General features: G+C 53.7%; 2 protein-coding genes across 2 annotated transcripts; both read left to right on the forward strand.

Moving 5' to 3' along the window:
• The first annotated feature begins 438 nt into the window (after window positions 1–438).
• APOLD1 (apolipoprotein L domain containing 1) lies at window positions 439–6,011 on the forward strand. Its single transcript, XM_056117197.1, has 2 exons — window positions 439–608; window positions 1,958–6,011. The coding sequence occupies exons 1-2, from the start codon at window positions 444–446 to the stop codon at window positions 2,681–2,683; spliced, it is 891 nt and encodes a 296-aa protein (XP_055973172.1). The 5' UTR covers window positions 439–443; the 3' UTR covers window positions 2,684–6,011.
• An 8,387-nt stretch (window positions 6,012–14,398) lies between these two features.
• DDX47 (DEAD-box helicase 47) lies at window positions 14,399–24,040 on the forward strand. Its single transcript, XM_056117167.1, has 12 exons — window positions 14,399–14,485; window positions 14,946–15,039; window positions 16,913–17,101; window positions 18,961–19,032; window positions 19,224–19,342; window positions 20,018–20,089; window positions 20,413–20,529; window positions 21,122–21,268; window positions 21,648–21,785; window positions 22,482–22,552; window positions 22,996–23,125; window positions 23,608–24,040. Exons 1-12 carry the CDS (start codon window positions 14,399–14,401, stop codon window positions 23,740–23,742), a joined length of 1,371 nt encoding a protein of 456 aa, XP_055973142.1. The 3' UTR covers window positions 23,743–24,040.
• Window positions 24,041–25,860: the final 1,820 nt, after the last annotated feature.

A 25,860-nucleotide genomic window follows, 5' to 3' on the forward strand; every position in this document is an offset into this window, starting at 1 on the left:
ATGCTCCAAACTGCACGTCCTGTGGGCGGGGCCTGCTTCTCTTTGCCGCAGGCCCGGGAGGGATCACTTGTTCCAACGGCTCGGGGGGGCTCACGGGGCTTTCTCTAACGCCGGAGTGCTCCCGCAGACAGAAGAGGACTCACCCGCCCTCCTTGCTCATTTTTTAAAATGTGCCTTTGTAAGGGTGGCCTTTCAAGAACCACTAGAAGACGTGGCCAGCCTGGGGTGCGTTTGATACTCTCTCCCTGATAAGGTCACCAGCAGCTCCGGAGAGGAAAGGCAGGGTATGGTCCCCCTGGGAGAATGACCACATTTGATTCAAGTGGGGGGAAGAGCCTGTGGGTCTTTTCCTGTGTTGGGGGGTGGGGAGGGGGACGGCGCACACACAATGTTCGTTTCCTAAACACGGGATGTGCTGCGTGGCTCGCAGGTCATTTCCCACCATGTCACATCCTTCTGGGTGCAGGCGGCAGGGGCCAGGGCAGGAAATGGCCACTTCTCAGAATGAGACAAGGCTTTCCCAGGGCGGTCATTGGCTCTCTGGGCCTATAAAGCCGCCTCATCCAGAAACAGCCGCAGAGTGCCCTGTCCTGAAGATAGGCCGGACGGTAAGTGGGGTGGCTTTGCTAGGGGGTCTGAGTGGGGGGTGTGGGAAAAACGCCCTTGACCCCAGGAGGCTAGGCTTGGGTCCTCCTTAGATTTCGAGTAACTTTGCCGAAAAGGCCTCTTGACCTGGAAATTTGTCACTGACAAGCTGGATTATTCAGCCTGCAAGAAGGAAAAAAAAAAAGAGATAAGAGTTGCCTGGTTCGCCCCGGCTCCGCTGGGAATTGGTGGAATCTAGAGGCTGTCAGTTTGGATTTGTTTCTTTTCCAGATGGGAACCTCTGCCCTGTCAGCTCAGGGTGCGAATGTCTTAGTTTGGTGTCGCAGGTGCTTTTATGACGTTCCTGATGGAGAGTGCAGAGAAGGTGGGGATGGAGCTAGGATGAAGGATCTAAGATTCTTAGCATGGACTGGGCTTTGTCACCTTCCACTGGCTTCCCTCCTCAGGGAGCTGTGGAAACATCTGCCCACTAAATTTTATTCGACTGCTATTCATTAAAAAAGTCTTCATAATAAGGAAATAGTGTTATCAGTAGTCTTTAGCATAATTTTGTTTTAATTATGCACCCATGGGCATCTGAAAACTGAGTTTTCTGAAGCCCTGACTGAAGAACTTGGGCTGGAAAAAAAAAAGCTCCCCAAGACAAGAGAAGATCCTGGAAGAATAGCAAGTAGAAGAGGAACTTCTAGAAAGATTTATTTTTCACATGTCCTCAACATGGCTTGCTAGTTTTAGGTGAGGTATTTTTCTTTTCCCGTAACAGAGAGGGGGGCAAAATATACTTGCAAAGGCATTAGGACCGACGCCTTCTTAGGGGCAAACTGGCATAAATGACCAGTTGCAAAGCACCTTTCAAACAGCTAAGATGAACTGACATCCTATTTAGCAGGCAGTAAATGAAATTCCTGCTTAACATTTGTGGGAGAGGACAGCCCGCAGCTGTAAGGTCCTGAGAACATGCGTGACTTGGCCCAGAGGGCGGAATGTGACAGATGACTCACTGGAGGACCGTTTCCCCAGGCGTGGCAATCAGGCAATCAGGGCCAACTCCCTGCTGGCCGCTGACGGTGGAGGGGGGAAGGGCCATCAGGAACCAGACTCTGGGCTAACTGTGTGTGTGTGTGTGTGTGTTTTGTGCCTGTATGCACGTTTGTGTATGTGCATGCGTGTGCGTGTGTTTGCATGTGTGTGTGCATGCTTGGTGTACGTGTGTATATGTGCGTGCGTGTATGTGTGCATGCGTGTACATGTGCCGTGTGTGTGCATATGCGTGCGTCTGTGTGCGCGGGTGTGTGTGCACGTGCATGCGTGTTTGCATGTGTGTGTGTGTGTGTGTGTGTGTCTCCCACAGAGCATGGAGCGGCCAGCGAGCCCCGAGGCGCTGCGGCGCTTCCAGGAGCTGCTGTTGGACCGTCGTGGACAGCTGCACGGCCAGGTCCTGCGCCTGCGCGAGGTGGCCCGGCGCCTGGAGCGCCTGCGCAGACGCTCCCTGCTGGCCCACGTGGCGGGCGGCGGCCTGAGCGTGGCGGGCTCGGTGGTGGCCCTTGTGGGCCTGTCGCTCAGCCCCATGACCCTGGGCGCCTCCCTGATGGCCTCGGCCGTGGGGCTGGGGGTGGCCACGGCCGGAGGCGCCGTCACCCTCACCTCCGACCTGTCGCTGGTCTTCTACAACGCGCGGGAGCTGCGGCGGGTGCAGGAGATCGCGGCCAGCTGCCAGGGCCAGATGCGGGAGCTGCTGAGCTGCCTCGAGCTCTTCTGCCGCTGGCAGGGCCGCGGGGACCGCGGGCTGCTGCTGTGCGGGAGGAACGCCGCCGTGGCCCTGTACAACTGCGTCTACTTCATCGTCTTCTGCGGCTCCCGTGGCTTCCTCATCCCCCGGCGGGCCGAGGGGGCCACCAAGGTCAGCCAGGCCGTGCTCAAGGCCAAGATCCAGAAACTGGCCGAGAGCCTGGAGGCGTGCACCGGGCCTCTGGACGAGCTCAGCGTGCAGCTGGAGGCCCGCGTCCAGCTCTGCACCAAGGCCGGTGGCCGCGGCCTCCAGGGCGCCCCCGATCAGCCCAAGGGGCTGTTTTTCTGAGCTCGGCAGAGCCCTTTTCCGCTCCGGATGGAGGCCGGAAGCCGTCCCGTTTGGGATGCTCCAAATCGGCCTTTCCCTCAGGAAAACGGCCTAATTGGGGCAGAAGCTTCGAGCAGATGATGAGACTCTCGCCCTGGCCGCCCCTCCACCCCAGCCTGACACTGCGGGGACACTCACCTCCCGTATCCAGTGGGACGTGTGGCCTGAAAACGCCCCCCGCCCCCCTTTATCAAAACCGTTCCTGGGCACTGCTGCTTAACATTCGCTGGGGACCCGGCTGTGTCACCGTGGTTTCAGCCCATCCTGGAGGGGTTGCAGATGCACGCTCAGGCCCCAGAAACTGAGGTTGTTCCTAACGTTGAAGCCCCTCTTCAGAGTATCTCACTGCAAGGAGCTCCGCCTTCCCCAGCAAATTGGGGTGCCTGAGAGGTGGGCAAGAGGGCCAGAGTCCAGGAAAGTTGCCCCTGGCCCCCAGAACACATCTCCCAGCTTGCGAGCTCACAGGCCCAGCCTGGTGTGGAGGCTACCCTGGCGTCCACCCCATCCTGGAGTCTTCTCCTGTCCAGATCTTAAAGCACCCAGTGGGTGGTCATCAGAGATCCGGAAGGCAGGAGAAACCAAAGCTTTGAGTTTGCTGACCTCAGAGAAGCGACCTCCAGGGCTCTGGATGTGAGCAATTGTTCTTTACTAGGGGGCCAGTTGGCTTCAGGGTCTGCAAATCAGGGATGCCCACAGCTCCCCTGTTGGGAGGCACTAAGGGAGATGAGGAGCCTCCCCCCCTCCCCCCAGGGTGATGCTGCCACAGAGGGTGGCTCTGGCCGAGCAGCGTTCGTGGCACAGGGAGAATTGCCCGAAAGGCTCTCAGCTGCAAGAGGAGAAACTCTGGGATCCCGCATCTCCTGGAGATGCAGAACTTGGGGGTTTGGAAACTGCTGCTGCAGAGGGTACTGCTGATGAAAGTGAGTTTGTATGAAGTTTCATGACCTTGTCAGGGGCTTCAGAATCTCTCTCACAGATGCTCAAAGGGACAGACTCAGAAGAAAAGGCAGCAGCATTCTGTGCAGGGGCTCATTTCTCCCTGCGAGCTTAGAGGGTTGTGACACGATTCGCCCTGTAGAGGGCGGTGTTGCCCACTCATTGGGAGGAACTGGTACAGTACCGAATGTGAACTGCGTGGAAATTCGCCTTTATCACCGTCTCTGAAAACAGCAGTTATATTTTTTTTCTTAATTTATTTTTTAAAAGGTTTAAAAATGTAGTGTTTATTATTATTTGTATTTAATTTTATTTAACCGTTTTAAGAAAATAATGAACACGAGTGTCTGAACAGGACGGATTACTGTGGCTTTCCTGAAGAGGAAGTGGCATTTTTGTGCTAAGGCAGGGGGGCAGGAGCTGGGGACAGCATTGGTCCCCTGGAATTGGTCTCCTTTAGGAGGGCCCCTTTCCCACGGAATAATATCTTGCTTTGCAGCGCTAGGGATTGAACTTGGGGCCTCATGCCTGCAAGGCAAGTGCTCTCTACCACTGAGTCACCTCCTCCAGCGTTTCAGTTGATTCTTTCAAGTAAGGGAGAAGTTGTGAATAGAGATCAGAACCTGTGTTACTGCTTATAAATGACCCTCGGCTCGTGGGGTAGGAAAGAGGCCAGTGTACTTATTCTGTAGGTGCTTTTGCCAGTAGAGAACATTTGACCTGGAAGAGAGACTGATAAGTGCAGGAGGAGACAGCAGAGACCCCTGTGAGGGGAGTATGGAGAGAGGCCTGCTGTCCTCTGTGACCCCATCCCAGGTGGGTGGACAAGCAGTCCTGTCCTGTGTGTGTGTGTGTGTGTGTGTGTGTGTGCGCGCGCGCACGTGTGTAGGGGGTGTGGGTGGGGTTGTCTTGCTTTCACTCGGGGGATGGTAAGAAATTTTTAAGCTGCTTCTTAGAATGTACTTAGAATTTCTTTAATTTTCATTCCTACAACTGAAATGCCAAAAAAAAAAAAAAATCTTGGAACCCCCAGCCCCACCACAGACACAAACGTGGCATATTATTGAATGTTATTGAAGGATTTCGGAGGCTTTCACCATACCCTTCCTGTTCGTTTCCTTCCCGATGAGGGTCAAGTGTCTGAGCGAGTAGGTTCCAGTGCTGGGGCCAGTGGTGCAGCTTTCTAGATCTGTATTTGGGGTCCCATTGCAATGAGTTTTATTACTTCATTTTTCTTGGCGCAGGGCTGGAGCCCAGGGCACACGCTGTCACCCATAGAGCTCCCTCCCTTACCCGGCCGGCCGTTGATCCTGGTCTCTCAACACGTGTCATTTCCAAGGTAACCTTGCATTTTAGATGGGCTCCTGTTGCCTGAAAGGTCCAGCCACCGCCTAGCTATCTTCTCTTCATGCTGAAATCTGAATTCTTCTCTTCCAATGCCTGAACTGCCCCGAGAAGTAATTCAGACACTCTTGGAAGCTGCATCACTGCCCTTTCCTATCCTACAGCTGAGCACTGTAGCACTGTCCTCCTGTTGTTCATCGATTTGCTGAAGCGGGCCCACTAATGTCTCCACTGTGAGACTTGTTGTTACTGTGTTTGGCTTATGGAATACGTCACGGGGAGCTTGCCAGGCTTTGCTATGCGGGCGAGATACTCTCGATAGCTTGCCGGGCTCTCCGAGAGGGCGGAGGAATCGAACCTGGCTCGGCCAGGCTGGGCCGCATGCAAGGCAAATGCCCTACCGCTGTGCTATTGCTCCAGCCCATCCAACAGCTCTTTTGTGTATATCAAAAGGCTGGAATTGGAAGTTATCATTTCAGAGGCTGAGGATGTTGTTAGGTGGTAGGGCACTTGCCTTGCAGGTATGAGGCCCGGGGCTCTACACCCCAGCATTGCAAAAGCAAAACAAAATGAAACCTGCCCCCAAACAAAAACCCCAAACAGGATAAAATGAAGACCGTATTACTTCAATGACCCTCGTTACATCTAAATGTCTATTTTAATACGTTGCACGTAACAGGAATGCAGTAAATGCACTTGAATGAATTAATTCACTAGTTCTTTTCATAGGAGTCTGTTGGTAGCAAATTTTTGATGTGTCTGTTATTTGGTTATAAAGATTGTGCCTGTACAGGATTTAGTCAAGTTTATTTATATGGATTCTAGAGACAAAGGTTAATTTATTTCTTTTTCGTGTGTGGGAACGTGACCAAAGCTTTTCCTAAAGAGCTTCATCCTACAGACTGGAATGGTATGTTGTAAAGGGGAGAGGACGAGGGGTATTGGATTACGCGTGCACTTCAGAAAAATGTTGGAGTTTGAAAAATAAATGTTTGCACTAAAGCTTTAAGTGCTTCTGTTCGTTTCTTGCGTTTGCCGTTGTTTTCAACGCTTTCTTTCACAATAGAGAAGAGTCATTCAGTTCTGCCTTTCAAGCAGTCAATAAAACAACCTTCTGCTCTAGTAAAAAATATCCTTAGCAAATATTCTGGTCCTGTTCACTTTGATGCATTTGCCCTCGGCACTTGTCAGCGGCAAGGGTGTTTATGGGAGAAGAGAGAGGGATGGGGGACAAGCCACCCCCAGTCAGACTGTCACTCAAGCAGTTAACTGCTCGTATACTTCTCAGTTTGCGTCCTGGTGTGGAAAGACAGTGGTGGCAACGGAGATGTTGAGGAAAAGGCCCCACAGAAATGAGTGACACGGTTCAATGCAGCGAATTTTGTTTTATTTATTTATTTTTTTGCTTTTTGGGTCACACCCGGCAATGCACAGAGGTTACTCCTGGCTCATGCACTCAGGAATTACTTCTGGCGGTGCTCGGGGGACCATATGGGATGCTGGGAATCGAACCAGGGTTGGCGAGTGCAAGGCAATCGCTATCGCTCTAGCCTCCTGCACTGAGTTTTGAATCCCACATTCTCCCCACTGGGGAAATAAACTGTCCGATCCTCAGATGTTGTGACTTTTCTGTAATGAGTCACCTAATTGTGTATGACTTAGTGACTTCCAGAGTCAGCTGGTGCTGTCAGCACCGTGATGTTGGACTTGGTTCTTCTTCCTTTCCCTTTCTTGCTCTGCCTGGGGTGGCCTACACTTGACTGCTGTGTCGCAGTGCTTTCTGGGGTGCACACATGTTTACTTGTGGTTCTTGTAAGTACTTGGCTATTGTTCACCAGGCTTTAAAAATTTTTTTTTCTTTCTTTTTGGACCACACCTGGTGAGCAAGTGGTTTAAGTGAAACTCTCGACTCGGTGCTCAGCAACCACTTCCTGGTAGTGGTTGATGGACCAAGTGGTACCAGAATGCAATCTGAGCTTTTGCACCAAAGCCCTTTGAACCATCTCCCCAGCCCTACAGACTTGTGGGCCAGAACTGAAGTTTCTGTGTTTGGATCCGTTGATTTAGTGCTATAGGGTGTGTGTGTGTGTGTGTGTGTGTGTGTGTGTGTGTGTGTGTGTGTGTGATTATGGGCACGAAACTCAGGGCCTAGTGCATGCAAGTCATGCACCACTCCTTTGGCCTATCTCCTAGACCCCAGAGACCATGTACTTTGTCATTGAAGACCCCAAACATCAGTGCCTCTGAGATTTGCACTTTGCTGTGGGGTGGATTAGGGGTCCAGGGAATGGAACCTTTGGCCTCGTGTGCGTGTGCAAGGCAGAATTCTACCGCTAAACTGTGCCTGGGCCCTGGCTGCACGATTTTTTAATGAGGACATTCAGCATCAGACTGTATCAATCAATTTAATTTTAGAAGCAATCAACTCATTTACGGGAATTCTCTTATCAAAAAATTCAACTTCCGGCAGTTTCAAAACCTTTGAATACAATGACAACCTGGGAACCAGCCGGAAGGAAACCTCCAGTGGGCCAAGTTAGCCAGAAAAGACAGAAAGGAAGCGGAAGGACAGCCTCTATTTAAGGCAGGCAGAACTTTCCAGAACTCTCCTGGGAACTTCAGAACGTGAATCAGTCACTGAGCTCCGGCCTGCAGGGCAGACTGGGAAATGTAGTATTTTTAGCCAAGAATGTGCTGCTCCTAATATATCTAGGATTCCATTTGGAAGGAAGGAAAGGAGGGAGGGCATCCGGAAGGGGTTCCAGCAATCCACAGAGGCTGCAGGCGGTCAACTCTCCTGTCCCGGAGCTGGTCTTGCTGACTGAATGTCAATCTTGAACCCCCACCTTAGAGACGTTCATTCCTGGGTCGCCTGTCCCATGCTAAAGATGGTGAAGCCAATAAAAGTACAAGAGAGACAGATAAAGGGAAAACGAGCTGGGAATCCTCTTATCAAAAAATCAAACTTTGTTTGGTACAGCCAGGCCGACACTGGGCCCGTGTCTTAAAGCATCCAGCCAGTCCTATCCAGAGCCTCTGAGCACTTTGTGGGAGAGTCTCGGACTGAGCTGACTTGCTGCCCCTGACAAAGCCCGCTGCAATCTGGAATAGGGCACAGAGACCCCTAAGATCTGCAAACACACCTTCCCACTCAGTGAGTGCTCAAGAGAAGGGCTTGTGGGACTGGTCCCCTTAACACTGGGGACCCTCAGCACCCCCATCCCATATGGCCTTAATATCTCCCGAGAAGGGGACGCTTGCTATGGGAAGCGACCTCACCTGTAGTTTATCGTTCCTTTTATATCCCCCCCAACCTCTCATCCAGACCCTAACCCCTCAGCTGCATGAGTCGGAGGGTCTCCACCCCCAGACTTGTCTCGGCTTCAGCAGTGTACCCCTAGAGGCTCGGCTGCCTCCCTCAGCCAGATCTCTCCCTCTCATGCAGCATTTGTGCGGATCAGGGTGTTGAGTTACTCACACAGCAGAACCAGGAGGAGCTTCCTACCCACTTGCGCTCTATACACAGGAAGGCAGTGACGCCTGAGAGCTTTTTGGGGACATAGAGCTTTGTCCCGGCTTGCCACTTGCAGACATTCGTTCTTCCATTCTCAATACGGTGCTGTATGTATGTCGCTGAAGTACAACACTCTCCTCAGAGCGTGAACAAAAATTTTCCACAAAACATCTAGAATCCAAGCTTAGAAAATAAGTCTGGGGGGGAGGGGCTGAAGAGATAGCACAGTGGGTAGGGCGTTTGCATTGCACGTGGCCGACCCAGGTTCGATTCCCAGCATCCTATATGGTCCCCTGAGCACTGCCAGGAGTAATTCCTGAGTGCAGAGCCAGGAGTAACCCCTGTGCATCGCCGGGTGTGACCCAAAAAGCAAAAAAAAAAAAAAAGTCTGGGATGAGGCTGGAGTACAGTGGGTAGGGTGCTTGCCTGGCACAAAGCTGACCTGGGTTAAATTTCTAGCACCCCATATGGTCCCCTGGGCTCTGCTAGGGGGAATCCCTGAATGCAGAGCCAGGAGTAAGCCCTGAGCACTGCCGGGTGTGGCCCTCAAGCAAAAACAACAACAAAAAGAAAATAAGTCTCGCCGCAGAGAGATAGTGCAGTGGGTAAGGCGTTTTCCTTGAATGTGGCCAACATGGGTTTGATTCGGGCACCACAAAGTGGTGGGGGACTCCCCGCCAGGAGTGACCCCCGAGCAGAGCCAGGAGAAAGCCCTGAGCACCACTGAGAGTGACCCCCCCAACCAAAAAATAAAATGATGAATGGTTTATTATGTAGTGGTAGGGAGACCCCGAGAACAGCTTCTATTTGCAAGTGAGGCTGGAAGCTTGTCTCACCCTCATCATTTCGTGGCGGCATCAGGACCTGGAGGGCCAAAGGATTTCACACACACACACACACACACACACACACACACACACACACACACCCCTCCATTTCTAGTCATCTGTTTCCTTAAAAGTTGTGAATGAGGGGCTGGAGCAATAGCACAGCGGGTACGGCGTTTGCCTTGGACGCAGCCGACCTAGGTTCGATTCCCAGCATCCCATATGGTCCCCTGAGCACCGCCAGGAGTAATTCCTGAATGCAGAGACAGGAATGACCCCTGAGCATCGCAGGCTGTGACCCAAAAAGCAAAAAAAAAAAAAAAGTTGTGAACGCATTAAGAAAACCACATGTCACATATGTTGATTTAAATGATGAATCCCTAAAACTGATATCATCAATGTTTTAATTTATATTTCAATTTGAGTAAAATAAAAGAATTTTTCTTCAAAAAAAAAAAAAGAAAACCACGTGTCTGAGGACGATAAGACAGTTAAGACGGGCTGGAGTGATAGCACAGTGGGTGGGGCATTTGCCTTGCACGAGGCAGACCCGCATCGATTCCCAGCATCCCATCTTGTCCCCTGAGCACTGTCAGGAGTAATTCCTGAGTGCAGAGCCAGGAGTAAACCCTGAGCATTGCCAGGTGTGACCCCAAAAACAAAACAAACAACAATAAAGACAGCTAGGAAACCAGAACTGAGTCTGCACGGCCTTTCGTAACCCTCCCCTGGAAGCCCTTGCCTCTGACTTTCCACCCACAAATGACAGCATAGCATTAGATTTTCTGCTTGTGTCGGCTTCAGAGTGAACCCATCCTCCTAAATGTGAATCATATTTCGTTCATCATTGTCTGTTTCACTCAGTCAATCATCAGATTTTTCCAAGTGTTAGAACATAAAATATCTCTTGGTCAGAAGACCCAAGGATGGTTGATGGTAGACCAAGGGGCTTTTTGAAAATTATTTTTAATTTGTTGGTTTTTGGGCCATACCCGGCAATACTCAGATGTTACTCCTCGCTCTGCACTCAGGAATTATTACTCCAGGCAGTGCCCGAGGGACCAAATGGGATGCCAGGGATCAAACCTGGGTCAGCTACGTGCAAGGCAAATGCCCTACCTGCTGTATTACCGCTTTGGCCCCTAGACCAAGAGGTTCTGGCTCAAGGTCTAGGGTCCAACAGGCAGGTGTGATAGAGAAACTGGCTTTGCTGCCCTCCCCAGCCACCCCAGTCTCTGCCTCCGGGGAGCCGCCACCAACAGTCCAGTCATATGACCTCACTCCCAGTTCAGTTGGTCCCTGTTTCCCACCGGGTGCAGAAACTCCCCGTGATGTATAGAATTGGTAAGTAAACAGGCTTGGGGTACTGACTCAGGCCCGGAACACTCACAGGACACTCAGATGCAAGTCACTGGCCAACTGTTCTCTGCATGCCTGTGTGATGTTGAGCACCGGGCACCGCCCCATAGAAACCAAACAGGGAGGCCAGGGAGGCACCTTTTGGATGGAAGTGATGGAAGATGGGGAGTAGAGGGGACCAATCCATCTTGGAAACTGAGTTAATGGGAAGGGTTGAGGGACGGAAGAGAAACGATGAAAAGGTAGAGAGAAGCAAATGGCAGGATGAAGCGTGGAGACCAAGGTTGAAATGTCCAGTGGCCGATAAGGTGGAGGAGACACAGAGTTAGTTTAATCATGCCCGGCAGAGAACCCTCTGGGTGTGCAGATTACTCGGGAGACAGAACATGTCAGCGTGAGGGAATGGAAAGGGACGAGCGCATATTCCTGGGGTCCCCATCGTTGCCAGAGAGGGATGACGTGGTGCTGGAGCAGATTCCTGGCTGAGACTCATTCCATAGCCACCTCTACCTTCTGCAAAGACCTCACTTCTCATTCCCTTGCCTTCTCGCCCCTCCTCCACTGGTTCTGGTTTTGTGAGGGTCCCACATAGTCCTGTTGGCACAGCTCAGCCCCCCGGAGCTGCAGACATGTGACCCCTTCAGCCCTCGCCTTCAACCACTCACTCTCCAGCACTTGCTTCCCCTTTATGCACCTTCAACTCCCTCCACCTCTCTCCGTCTCTGCTGTCCTCTCCATTCCAAAATCACCACCATCATCATCTTCAACTTGATTAGCTGTTCAGCGGCCGCTTCTCTCCCTGGTCCGGTATGTTCTCCTCTGTCACTTGACCAGTGACCTTTGCATTTTTTTTTTTGCTATTCCTACTTTTATTGAGTTCTTTCTTTTTTAAACTGAATCACAGTGAGATACAGTTACAAAGTAGTTCATGATTGGGTTTCAGCCATATAATGTTCCAACATCCATTCATTCACCAGTGTACATTTCCCATCACCAAGGTTCCCAGTTTCCCTCCTTCATCTCCCCCTTCTGTGGCAGACTCTTCTCTCTCTCTCTCTCTCTCTCTCTCTCTCTCTCTCTCTCCCTCCTTCCTTCTCTCTCTCTCTCTCTCTCTCTCTCTCTCTCTCCCCTCCTCTTCCTCCCCCTTTAGTCACCGTGTACTACTGTTACTGAAGAATTATCATGCATATCACCTTACCTCCTTTCAGCACCCAGTTTTGGTTTTGGTCCAGAGTGATCATTTCCTGCTCCGTCATAGCGTCATAGCAGTGCCCTAATGGCACTCCCCCTCCGTCTTTGTGGCGAGCTCCCTAATATGGACCGGTCCTCTTGTCCCTCTTTTCTATTGTCTTTGGATATTATTCTTGCGCTACTTTTTTTTTATACCCTGCAAATGAGTGTGATCATTACATGTCTGTCCTCTCTGACTTACTCAGCACCATATTCTCCATGTCTAACCATGTCTAAGCAAGTTTATGACTTTGAATTTTTTTTTCTTTTTGGGTCACACCAGGCGATGCTCAGGGGTTATTCCTGGCTCTGCACTCAGGAATTACTCCTGGCAGTGCTCAGGGGACCATATGGGAGGCTGGGAATCGAACCTGGGTCGGTTGCGTGCAAGGCAAACGCCCTACCCGCTCTGCTATTGTTCCAGCCCCGACTTTGGTTTTTTTAAGGGTTGCGTATGCAAACACATCTTGGCCCACGTTTCTTCAAAGTCCACCTGTCCCCACTTCCCCTCTGGGAGCCACCAGCCTCTTCTCTGTATCTCAGGGCAGCTCTGGGTTGTATATACTGACCCTTATTTGAGCCCTCCACATAACTGCAGCCCCTAAGTCTAGGCTCACTTTACCCGGACACACCAGGATCCTGAGAAGATCACTTTGATTATAGTTCCTCCCTCGCCCCCCAAGCCATACTCAGGGATCCAGGGAGCCATTGGTGTGATGTACCCAGGGTATTGGGGGATCATGTGAGGATGGAACTTGGGCCTCATACACGCAAGGTACTCAAGTGCTCTTCCACTTGAGTTATTTTCCAGGCCCCAAAGGAACTAGGGTTTTTTTTTTTTTAAGGACGGATCACATCCAATGGTACTGGAGGATACTTGGGGGACTTGAGGTTCAGGCGTTGCTCCCAGTACTGCTCAGGGGACCATGCATGCTGGGAATTAAACCCAGGCTCTCACATAGGCAAGGCAAGAATTCTGCCACTGAGCCACATCCCCATTCCCAAAGGAATTATTCCGAACAGTAGAACAAGTGTGCATTTGTCTTTATTTGATCTTGGGGTCACAGTGCTCAGGGATCACTCCTGTCTTTGTGCTGTGTACTCTCTCTCCCCCCCCAAATCCCCCCCCCCCCCATGCCTTGGAAGGAAAATACCCAGGAACTCTGTTTCTTCCCAGCCTGCAGACAAAGGCCCAGACCCTGCCCGTCAGGAAGCGGTAAGCTTGGGCCTCTCCTCAGTCTGTTGTCTCAGGCTTGCTTTTCTGACATAAATCTTAGCAGGGATTGGGGTTGGGGGTGTGGGAGGAGCCACTAACTCCCACCCATCTCACGGGTCTCCCCCAAACCCAGGTCCTCCTGCTCCCCTCCCCCACCTGACATTTCTAGTTCTAGTTTCTTCTTACATCACCGCCCTTCTCACAGGGCCATCCAGGATGCATGATCTGTCTTCTCCCCGAGGAAAGGGAAAACTACTCATTCATCTTGCATGGCACAACGATGACTGACTACAGACCTAGAATAAACCTAGGACTGACTGCAGACCTAGAATAACCGACACAGTAGCACTGTGTCCTCCCATTGTTCATCGATTTGCTCGAGCGGGCACCGGTAACGTCTCCGTTGTGAGACTCGTTGTTACTGTGTTTGGCATACCGAATATGCCACAGGGAGCTTGCCAGGCTCTGCGGTGCGGGTGGGATCCTCTCGGTAGCTGGCTGGGCTCTCCGAGAGGGTCAGAGGAATCAAACCCGGGTCGGCCGCGTGCAAGGCAAACGCCCTACCCTCTGTGCTATTGCTCTGGCCACATTATGTCTGTCACTGCACTGCAGCACTGTCCTCCCGTTGTTGATCAATTGGTTTGAGCGGGCACCAGTAACGTCTCCATTGTGAGACTTGTTGATACTGTTTTTGGCACAGTACTCGCGTCAATTCATCCACAACCCAATGCAGAGAAAAGGCAGAAACACATCACCATGTGAGAGGTGTAGCATTTTTTTTTTTTTTTGCTTTTTGGGTCCCACCCAGCGATGCTCAGGGCTGAGTCCTGGTTCTGCACTCAGGAATTACCCTTGGCGGTGCTCAGGGGACCATATGGAATGCTGGGACTCGAACCCGGGTGAGCCATGTGCAAGGCAAACGGCCTATCCATTGTGCTATCACTCCACTATCACTCCAGCCCCAGAGGTGGAGCAAGATTTTAAGAAGGGGACCCAAAGGGTAGCTTGGAGGTGCTGGTGCTATCCTTTGGGCGTGCAGCTGGAGTCCACACGCCTAATTCAGTCCCCGCAAAATTCAGATTCCTCCGGAATTTTGTGCAGTATCCACCTCACCCCTTCCAGCCGACTGGTTGCAAACCCGGGCTAGCCCGCTGGGGGCGCCCCAAACACACCGCTGGGGAACCTGTGGGGGAAAAACTACACTTCCCAGCATCCCCCGCGCCCCATCCACTTCCGGGTCGTGCGACAACATGGCGGCGCCCGAGGAGCACGATTCCGCGACTGTCTCCCCGGAGCCGGCAGTGGAGGAGCAGGAAACGAAAACGTTTAAAGACCTGGTGAGAGTGATCGACCCTGGCTTCTCTGCCCCGCTGCCGCCACCGGGCAGGGGTCCAGCAGCTGTGGGGGGAGGTGGCCAGTCCAGACGCCCCCCGCCCGGAATTCCTGGGGCCACGGCTTCCCACGCGCTCCTTCCGCCAGTGGGTTTGGGGGTGCGGGGTCCACGCGGCCCTCGGGGGTCCGCTGTGTCTGGCCAGGCCGGTGACGAAATCTCAGGGGGCGTTTGCAGCAGGGTGGTTGGATGCCGGCCCCGGCCTTGGCAAGGCGGGTCCCGGGCCTCGCTGCCCACAGCTGGGATTTGGGGGTTCCCCGGCGGAGTCCGGGTGTCCCCCCACCCCCATCCCCGGGGTGCCCAAGCGTTGCCCCAGAATGACAGTGCGGGGAGGCTCGTGCCCCCAAGAAGCAAGGCCTGTCCGCGTTGTTGTTGGCTACATTCTAAATTACGTGCCTTTTTCTAAGGGTGTGACCGATGTGCTGTGCGAAGCTTGTGAGCAGCTGGGATGGACGAAGCCCACCAAGATCCAGATTGAAGCGATTCCTTTGGCCTTGCAAGGTAGCTTGAAATGACCCTCGGCGCTCTGCGGAGTTCTTGCCTGCCGCCCCCGATCGGGATGGGGCTCCCCGGGGCCAGAGCGATGGCTCAGTGGGCAGACGGCTTCCTTTGGTAGGCCAGGATGATCCCTGGGGACCGTGGGAGTCCCTGAGCCTTGCCCAGTCGCCCAGAGCAGGGAATAGCCCCAAAGCGCTGTGTGTGACCTGGAAAATACAACATCTGGGGCTGGAGTGATGTAGTGCAGCGGGTAGGACGTTTGTCTTTCACACGGCCTGGTGTGGGTTCATTCCTCTGTCCCTGTCGGAGAGCTGGGCAAGCTACTGAGAGTATCCTGCCCACATGGCAGAGCCTGGCAAGCTCCCGTGTGGTATTCGATATGCCAAACACAGTAACAAGTCTCACAATGGAGATGTTACTGGTGCCCGCTCAAGCAAATCGATGAACAATGGGATGATGATGACAGTGCTACAACCTCCTCATGAACAAAAACGTTCCTTAATCACTTCACTTAATCACTTAATCCCCGTTATTCATCGATTTATTCGAGCGGGTGCCAGTAACGTCTCCATTCATCCCGGTTGCGTGCTAGCGTAGCCCAATGGTATCTGTTCGTTTTAGGAACATGTAGAGCCTCAAACCGATCATTTAGGGTCTTGACAAGAAGTCTGACCATCTTATAGGTGGGCGTCCACGTGATCTTTTGATGTCTCGTGGAATCCAATCAGTAATGGCTCTAGTCCAGCGGTTGTCTGTAAACCTCATTACGTGTCCAGCCCATCTGATTTTTGATGTCTTGGCAAATGAGACAGCGTCCCTGATTCTTGAGCGTTGACGAAGATCAGAACTCCGGATTCTATCTCTCATTTGAGTGAATCGTGATATTCCAAGCATAGTTCTTTCGATTCCTCTTTGAGAGACCCGAATAGTGTTCTCATCCTGTTTTCGTAGGGTCCAGGTCTCTGAGGCATATGTTAATGCAGGAAGAATAGTGGAATCAAAGAGATGTGCTCGTAGCTGGAGGTTCTTTGGACCCTACGAAAACAGGATGAGAACACTATTCGGGTCTCTCAAAGAGGAATCGAAAAAACTATGCTTGGAATATCACGATTCACTCAAATGAGAGATAGAATCCGGAGTTCTGATCTTCGTCAACACTCAAGAATCAGGGACGCTGTCTCATTTGCCAAGACATCAAAAATCAGATGGGCTGGACACGTAAAACGTTCCTAGAAATAAAAAGTTTGGGGGTTTGGAGGAGGTAGTACAGTGGCTGGAGAATCACTGGTGGGGTTCCCAGGCCTCCATAGTACTGCTCAGAAGGTCCCTCTTCCACAATGTAAGTAGTAAGAGTTGTAAGGCTGGGTTTCTTTTCTTCAAAAATATTCTTGGTCCTGATTTGCCGTGCCCAAGCTCAAACCCTTCATTTTCGCTCTCTGCAGGGGTCCCAGCTCTAGGAGGGCTCCTTAGTTTTTCTTCCCTGCTTCCAGCTCTGTCTCCCTGCCCCCTGTGTCCCTGGCCCGTGCAGGCTCCTCCCTTTAACGCCTGCAGTGACATCTCTGGGACACAGGTGCTTCCTTCCTTGCGCCCCTCCAGACTTAATTCACTCTCCCACCCCCAAGCCCCATAGCCAACTCTGCCGGGCTGTGTGCTCCTCCTTGGTTTGGTTCTCGCTGGGTTTTGTCGGGACCTAAAGAGTAAAGCCTCTGCAGCAAATTGACCTCTCACCCTGGAGTTGAACTTAGACCCAGCTTTTGTGTGGATTTAATCCTCTCCCGTCAGCTGTCTCTTGTGTCATTGCCTGGAGTTAGCTTTCACTGTGGGCGCTGCCGGGAGAGGGAGTTTGTGAGTTGCCGTTTCTCTGTTTCCTCTCCAGGCCGTGACATCATTGGGTTGGCAGAAACAGGCTCTGGAAAGACGGGGGCCTTCGCGCTGCCCATCCTGAACGCCCTGCTGGAGACGCCGCAGCGCCTGTTTGCCTTGGTGCTCACCCCCACGCGCGAGCTGGCTTTCCAGATCTCGGAGCAGTTTGAGGCCCTGGGATCATCTATCGGGGTGCAGTGCGGTGAGTGTCGGGAGAGGTGGCAGGAGAGGATGATGGGAGAGGGGTGAATCAAAGGAGAGGTGTGAGTGACAGGATTGTGGTGAGTGACAGGACTTTGGTGACAGGAGAGGGTGAGTGACAGGATTGTGGTGAGTGACAGGACTTTGGTGACAGGAGAGGGTGAGTGACAGGAGTGTGGTATGTGACAAGAGTATGGTGTGTGACAGGTGACGGGTGAGAGACAGGACTGTGGTGAGTGACAGGATGGGGTGAATGACAGGAGACAGATGAGTGACAGGAATGAGGTGGGTGACAGGAGTGTGTTGAGTGACAGGAGACAGGTGATAAGAGACGGACGGGTCAATTACAGGAGTGGAGTTAGTGACAGGAGTGTGTTGAGTGATAGGAGACAGGTGAGTGACAGGAGATGGGTAGTGACTGTTGAGTGACAGGTGGGTGAATGACAGGATTGACAGTGACGAGTGTGAGTGACAGGAGGGAGTGACAGGGCAAGTGACGAGTGTGAGTGACAGGAGGGAGTGGCAGGACTGGTGAATGACAGAAGATGGGTAAATGACAGGAGTGTTGAGTGACAGGAATATGTTGAGTTACAGGATGGAGTGAATAACAGGACTGGTGAGTGACAGGAGATGGATGAATGACAGGACGTGGTGAGTGACAGGAGGGGGTGAGTGACAGGATTGTGGTGAGTGACAGGAGGGAGTGAGTGACAGGAGTGTGGTATGTGACAGGAGTGGTGTGTGACAAGTGATGGGTGAGAGACAGGACTGTGGTGAGTGACAGGATGGGGTGAGTGACAGGAGACAGATGAGTGACAGGAATGAGGTGAATGACAGGTGTGTGTTGAGTCATAGGAGACAGATGAGTGACAGGTGACGGGTCAATTACAGAAGTGGGAGTGAGTGACAGGAGTGTGTTGAGTCATAGGAGACAGGTGAGTGACAGGAGAGGGTGAGTGACAAGAGTGTGTTGAGTGACAGGAGATGGGTGGGTGGCAGGATTGTGGTATATGATGGGGGCGAGTGACAGGAGGGAGTGAGTGACAGAACTGGTGAGTGACAGGAGATGGATGAGTGACAGGATTGTGGTGAGTGACAGGAGGGGGTGAGTGACAGGGCAAATGAGTGACAGGAGGGGTTGAGTGACAGGATGGGGTGAGTGACAGGAGTGTGGTGAGTGAAAGGAGAGGAGTGACAGGACTGGTGAGTGACAGGAGATGGATGAGTGACAGGATTGTGGTGAATGACAGGAGGGGGTGAGTGACAGGACTGTGATGAGTGACAGGAAAAAGGTGAGTGACAGGAGATGGGTGAGTGACAGGACTGGTGAGTGACAGACTGGTGAATGACAGAAGATGGATGAGTGACTGGATTGTGAGTGACAGGAGGGGGCGAGTGACAGACGTGAGTGACAGGAGGCGGTGAGTGACAGGAGATGGGTGAGTGACAGGACTGGTGACAGGAGAGGAGTGAATGACAGGAGGGGGCTAGAGGCAGGAGGCGGCGCTTCTGGTGCAGTAGGAGACTCTCCTGTCCTGCTTCCCATCTGTGTTGCCATGCACGTGGTTGTTTGTCGTCTGTGTGGGGACTGAGGAGTGGCCGCGGTGTTCTCAGTTTGGGGGAAGGTTCTGTTGAGGGAAGGTTAAGGGGGGAGACACTTCTTGGTTTTAAGGGATGTTCCGTGAGAGAGCCTTGGAGAAAACGATTTGCTCTTTTTCTTTTTTAAAAACATTCTGACTTTCAGCAGTTGTTTACGATTTACAGATATTGTTAAACGTTCCTGTAATAAAATTATATTTTACCTAACAAAAAAAAAAAAAAAGAAAAGGCGCGTCAGTGACTCTTGTCTCGTTCCCGCAGCCGTGATCGTGGGCGGCATCGACTCCATGTCCCAGTCCCTGGCGCTGGCGAAGAAGCCGCACGTGGTGATCGGTGAGTGGCCGGTGGGCGAGAGGCCGGCAGTGGGGGGTCGCTTCCAGTGTGATGCCACGTGGAGAGGGACTCTGGGATCCCCGCTTTGTTTTTAAATTTCTGTGGTGGGAAATTTAACCGGGAGGTCGGTCCCTGTCCCTGTCTTCTTGGTGACTTTCCGCCCCAGCACCCCCTGCTCCCTTTCTCGACAGCAACTCCCGGGCGACTGATTGACCACCTGGAAAATACCAAAGGCTTCAACCTGCGAGCGCTCAAGTACCTGGTGATGGATGAAGCCGACCGGATCCTGAACATGGACTTTGAGACGGAGGTAAAAAAGCACTGCACCCTCCTCTGCAGACCCCGACCACCTTACCTCGAAGGACTCTGCCCCACCCAGTTCCCTGTCCACTTTGGGGGAGTTAGACTTGCCCCACGCTCCCCTGTCCTCGACGTCCCCTCTCTTCCCTGTCACCGACTGAGTTAGCTGAGTACTTCTTGACTTGCCTCATGGGTCAGCCCACATCTGCTAGTTGTGACACATTGACAGCTGTGTGGCGTGTTAATGCGGACACACTTGAGCGTGAGCACAGGTGTTGTGTGCTGGGGTTGGCGTGTCCAGCCACTCTGTCCTCCGAGCAGCGGTATTGCTTTGGGGTATCAGATAGCAGTTGGACAAAGTCCTTTTGAGCTCGGAGATCCCCTCCCATGGCATGATGGTCCCACGATGCCCCTTCCCCCCGCATCTGGCAGGCAGGTCCCCACTTTGCCCACTCTCTTTTTTTTTTAATTAAAATTTTTTTTTGCTTTCGGGGTCACCCCCAGCGATGCTCAGGGGTTCCTCCTGGCTCTGCACTCAGGAATTACTTCTGGCGGTGCTTGGGGGACCATATGGGATGCTGGGAATCGAACCCGGGTTGGCCGCGTGCAAGGCAAACGCCCTACCCGTTGTGCTATTGCTTCAGCCCCAGCTGTGCTCACTCTCTTCCCCTTCATGCTGTCGTAGGTGGACAAGATCCTCAAGGTCATTCCCCGTGACCGGAAGACCTTCCTCTTCTCTGCTACCATGACTAAGAAGGTGAGGCTTCAACAAAAGGGAATGCCCTGCCACAGGGGCAGGGTGGGATGGGGGGGATGGGGGTGGGAGGGATACTGGGATTAGTGGTGGTGGAGAACGGGCACTGGTGGAGGGATGGGTACTCGATCATTGTATAACTGAAACCCAAACACAAAAATTTGTAAGTCTGCAACTGTACCTCCTGGTGATTCACTAATAAAAATTAAAAAAAAAAAAAGCTGAGATTTCCCAGACCTCGGCATTCCTCCTCTCTCAGGTCATCGGGAAACGGAACCCGCTGTGAGGAATCTGGGCCTCGCTCATTCCGCGTCCTTTTCCTTCAGGTGCAAAAGCTGCAGAGGGCGGCTCTGAAGAACCCCGTGAAGTGCGCGGTCTCCTCCAAATACCAGACGGTTGAGAAGTTGCAGCAGTACTATCTCTTCATCCCCTCCAAGTTTAAGGTAGAGTGTTTGCGCGGCCCCTTTCGGCCTCTCCATTCCCTTCTCGCCTCGCCGTGAGCCGAGAGCCGGGCGACACTGGCATCCTCCCGCTAGCGCCCAAGTACACACCGTGCTCGTGTTTGTGTTTGCTCATCGCTGTGCAGGGCAGCATTCCGGGAATGCACAGTGTGGAGTCCCCGGGGAATGTGGGGAGCAGACCTGCCCCGTCCCGCCCAGAGGTGGCTTGCCCTTTGTCTGTCTGTCCAGGGATTTTTTTTTTTTTTTTTTTTTTTTTTTGCTTTTTGGGTCACACCCGGCGATGCACAGGGGTTACTCCTGGCTCTGCACTCAGGAATTACTCCTGGCAGTGCTCGGGGGACCATTTGGGATGCCGGCAATCGAACCCGGGTAGGCCATGTGCAAGGCAGATGCCCTAACCCGCTGTGCTATCGCTCCAGCCCCCTGTCCAGGGATTTTTGTCTGTTTCCCTTGGTCTGCTCTTTGGCTGAAGGACACAGGCCTTCCCCTTGTGTGTGGTTTCATTTCTGTGCCCAGGATGCAGCCTTTTCTGCCAGGCTCAGTGACTTCCTGTTGTTTTGGGTCTGTGACTTAGGACACCTACCTGGTTTACATCCTGAACGAACTGGCCGGCAACTCCTTCATGATCTTCTGCAGCACCTGCAACAACACCCAGAGAACAGCCCTGATGCTCCGGAACCTGGGCTTCACGGCCATCCCCCTGCACGGACAGATGAGCCAGGTGGGGTGCCCAGGGCAGCGCTGACTGCCATCCTGAATCCCACGTTGTTCTGATTCGGTGGGCAGCAGCTTGGGGTGGTGCATTGTATGGTGGTAGTGGAGTGGGTTTGTTCAACCTCGTGGCCTTCGGGGTCCCCAGGGCCATCAGCCACTCCTCCACTGTCTGCCCGTTGTATTGCAGCCCCCATATCCATGTAGGATTTTCTAGCCTCATCCTGAAAGCTGCAGTTACCTTGTCCTGGAAAGCCCCTTGAGGGCGTCGGGCCTCTCAGCTGTCTCAGGCTGAGTCCTGGCACTCGGGGGGAGTTTGGACGTTTGGGAGTTCTTTAGTTCTGTGACACTAAACTTCTCTCCGTTCCTTGTCTTCTTGCTCCTGGCAGAGCAAGCGCCTCGGATCCCTGAACAAGTTTAAGGCAAAGGCGCGTTCCGTTCTTCTTGCCACCGACGTGGCCAGCCGAGGACTGGACATCCCGCACGTGGACGTCGTTGTCAACTTTGACATCCCGACGCATTCCAAGGTGAGCCCCTGCTGGGCCGAGTGGGCGGTGTGCCGTGGCAGAACATCCCTCGAGAATGCAGAGCTAGGAGGGGCGCGCGACTTTCTCCTTCTCATCTGTGTGCGTGCCCGCGGACGCAACACAGAGTGCCTGATTGAGAGTGGCTGGAGGGCCGGGGAGGGGCCCGCGGTCAGGGGCACACATGCTGGTCTCGGTGCTGTCTGTGCTTGCCCAGCCTTGGTGGTGGGGCTGCCCTTGGCGTGTCCTGTGCTTGGGCAGCCTCCCTGGCTCCTCTCCCCAGACATGTGAATGTGACTGCCTGATGTTTCCAGATGTTCCCCAGAGTCCCCTGAGGAGATCCGGTCCCTCACATCCCCCGTGCAAATAGCTGCCGTCCAGGCTTGGCGCTGGCACGGGGGTCTGTGTGGTGTCCGTCCCTGGCGAGTGTGACTGAGATGCTGAGGGAGCTGGGGGCCGTGGCTCCAGAGTTGGTGTCCCCACTGGGCTGTGCTCTGCAGACTCGTCTCCCAGTACCACGAAGGAAAATGGGTCCGTTCGGTGGTGCCAGGGGAAAGGAAGTGGCCGTGGGCCTCGTGGGACGGCAGGCAGTGTCCACCCTGAGCCTGTTTGCCGTCCACGACATGCACGGAGCGTGAGCCGATGCGGTTCTTTGCTTCTCTCATCGGACTCCGCGTTCGTTTTCCCTCTTCCTTGTAGGACTACATTCATCGAGTGGGGCGAACAGCTCGGGCCGGGCGCTCCGGGAAGGCCATCACCTTTGTCACACAGTGAGTGACGGCCGTGGGCCCGAAGGGGAGGCCAGGGAGAGTAGCGTTAGCACCGGTGGACACGAATCTGACCCTGCATGCGGGGGGCCCCACCGCTCTTGCTGCCTCGCCCCATTTCCATGGCCCCAGAGCAGATGAGACCAGCCCCCCGCAGGGATTTTCTGGGCCACCTCCTTCACTGGACCGTGCTGGCGCGGGGCTTCCGGGGGCAGCACAGACCAGGCCTGTGGCCTCCTGGCAACCCGCCGCGGGCCCTTCCCAGCTCTGTTCAGGAAGGAGCAGGTGTCGTGGTTGCTCAGACCCTGGGATGTGTCTCCCGGGCAGCGTGCATGGGGCACTAGGCAGGACATGGAGACTCAGCGCTGTAGGCCGCCCAGGCCCCCGTGACTGCCTCAGCTCGGCACAGGGAGTTGGGCTGCTGCGAACCGATGTTCCTGCCCTAGGTACGACGTGGAGCTCTTCCAGCGCATTGAGCACCTGATCGGGAAGAAGCTGCCCGTCTTCCCGACCCAGGACGATGAGGTCATGATGCTGACGGAGCGCGTGGCCGAGGCGCAGAGATTCGCCCGCATGGTAGGCTGCTGCTTCCTCCCTGCTTGCCGGTGCTGGGTTCTGTGTTTCTGGGTCACACCCGGGGGTGGGGGTGCTCAAGGCTTACCCCAGGCTCTGTGCTCGGGGATCACTCCTGGTGGCCTCGGGGGACCCTACGGGGTGCTGGGGATCAAACCCAGCAAATGCCGTCCCTGCCGACCCAGCACTCCGGCCGCCGGTGCTGGGTTTTATTTTATTATTATTTTATTTTGCTTTTTGGGTCATACCCGGCGATGCCCAGGGGTTACTCCTGGCTCTGCACTCAGGAATGACTCCTGGCGGTGCTCAGGGGACCATATGGGATGCTGGGGATCGAACCCGGGTTGGCCGCATGCAAGGCAAATGCCCTACCCGCTGTGCTATGACTCCAGCCCAGGTGCTGGGTTTTAGGGAGGGGAGTTGGTTGGGGACGGGCGGCCCCCTTCCGCTCGTTCACTCCTGACCCTGGCTGGTGTGTCTTGCAGGAGCTGCGGGAGCATGGGGAGAAGAAGAAGCGCCCTCGGGAGGAGGCCGGAGACAATGACGACACGGAGGGCGCCCTGGGCGTCCGGAACAAGGTGGCGGGGGGCAAGATGAAGAAGAAGAGGAAAGGCCGATAGTCCTTGGAGGAGGGTGTCCGTGCTGCCTTGGGAAGGGCCCTAAGTCAGAGGCCTGAGTGGGGAGGCACCCGCACGCAGCCCGCGGGACCCTCCACCGTGGACGTCTGCCTGGGCTCTTGTGGCCTGCGGCTCCGCGTGAAGCTCCTGCTCTCTTGTCACCCTCCGCACACCTTTACCTGTCCTCACCGGCGTGACAGAGACCTTGGCCTGTCACCAACGGGGTTGGCGTCTGTCTCCAGAGGGCCTTAAGCAAGCTCAGCTTGTGCTTCAGTAGGAATGTAAATATTCTTTTTCAAGATTTCAGCTTCTCGAAGATCTTTTCCTTTTTCCTTTTTTTGTGGTGGGGGGCACGGCGCTTGGGGTCTCCAGGCTCTTCCTGGCGTGGTGCCTCTTGGCGGGGGTGGGGGGCAGGTCACTTCGGTGGTTCAGGGGACCACATGGTCCAGGTGTTAATCCCAGGTCCTGTGTATGTGCAGGCCGGCCCTTGGAGCTGCCTGCCGAGTTCCTGACTAGCGTCAGCGGGGAAGCAGGCCTCGTGGGTCCTAGGCCGACGTTGTTAGTAGTGAGAGGGTGTCCACCTCCTCCGTGGCAGCTCACGGGGGCCCTTCCTGGAGCATGAACAGGACGTCAAGAAGACCAGGAAAGGGGCTGGAGCAGTAGCACAGCGGGTAGGGCGTTTGCCTTGCACACGGCCGACCCAGGTTCGATTCCCAGCATCCCATATGGTCCCCCAAGCACTGCCAGGAGTGATTCCTGAGTGCAAAGCCAGGAGTAACCCCTGAGCATCGCCGGGTGTGACCCAAAAAAAAAGAAGACCAGGAAAGAACCAAGGCGATGGAAGGGGGTATGGTGCCGCCAGCAGGTCAATCTGTACCTGTGAGGCGAGTGCATCAGCAGCCTCATGACGCCTTCAGACTTCCAGATACCCCAAAATTGCTGCTGTGCCTTTGGCCAGACCCCAAAAACTTGGGGCAAAGTTTACCAAGAAAGTAAACGGCCAAAAGTTAGGTATGTCGGAAACACACCCACAAACCACCTCTGGCTCAGCTATATAATTGGAGACAAAGCCTCTTTGGTTCCTGATTGAACTGCTTAATGGACATGATCCCAGAGACTCAGAAACGAATCTCAGAACCCAGTGGCTTTAGGTAGAAATGCGTCTGGTCTCTGCAGTAGGCTACCGGTGCTGGGCCAACCCAGGTGGGAATAGGTTTCGTGCCTTGGCCTACTCCCCCTGGCGGCCCAGTGGCCACCATCCTTCTGAGGCCACTGGATAGTCACAATTGGGCCCCCAGTGACGAGACACACAGGGCCTCACGGGATGAGGGTGGAGCCGGGCTTGTCCTCCCCACCCCAATGAGACCCCAAGTCATCGCCCACAAATGGCCTCTCTGGCTCCTGATCAAGCTGCTTAACGACCATGATCCCAGAGACTCAGAAACAAATCTCAAAACCCAGTGGCATTTGGCAGAAATGCATCCGGACTCCACAGTACGTTACTGTTGCCAGGCCACCCCAGGGAGGAAAGGGTGTTGTCCCTCCGCCTGCTCCCTCTTGGCGACTTGGTGGCTGTCATCCTCCAGAGGCCATTGGACAGTCAGGCTTGGGCCCGCAGTGACGAAACTTGTTGGGTCTCACGGGATGGGGGGGGAGGTGGAGCCGGGCCTGTCCTCCCCACCCTAACGAGACCCCAAGTCATCGCCCACAAACGGCCTCTCTGGCTCCTCATCAAGCTGCTCAACGGCCTTGATCCCAGAAACTCAGAAACAAATCTCAAAACCCAGTGGCTTTTGGCAGAAATCCCTCCAGATTTAGGTGTTAAAATTTCAGAATTTCAAAACCACATGACCCTACTGCAGCCACACGACATCATATGTTATTCATAACCAGCAATAGAACACAAATCGTCTATTGTTGCCTTTTCAGCAGATCTGAGTGTTGGGGTAAAATCACAAATAATGGTGGGTCTGGTGTTGAAATAGTGAATGTGATCAAAGTAGAGAGAGAGTAATGTAGAAATCATCTGCCCCACAGGCAGGGGGAGGGTGTGGGATGGGGGTATACTGGGATTTTTGGTGGTGGAGAATGGGCACTGGTGAAGGTTACGGGTGTTTCATT

This window comes from Sorex fumeus, unplaced genomic scaffold (genome assembly GCF_029834395.1).
Source record: "Sorex fumeus unplaced genomic scaffold, SorFum_2.1 ptg000003l, whole genome shotgun sequence".
NCBI lineage: Eukaryota > Metazoa > Chordata > Mammalia > Eulipotyphla > Soricidae > Sorex > Sorex fumeus.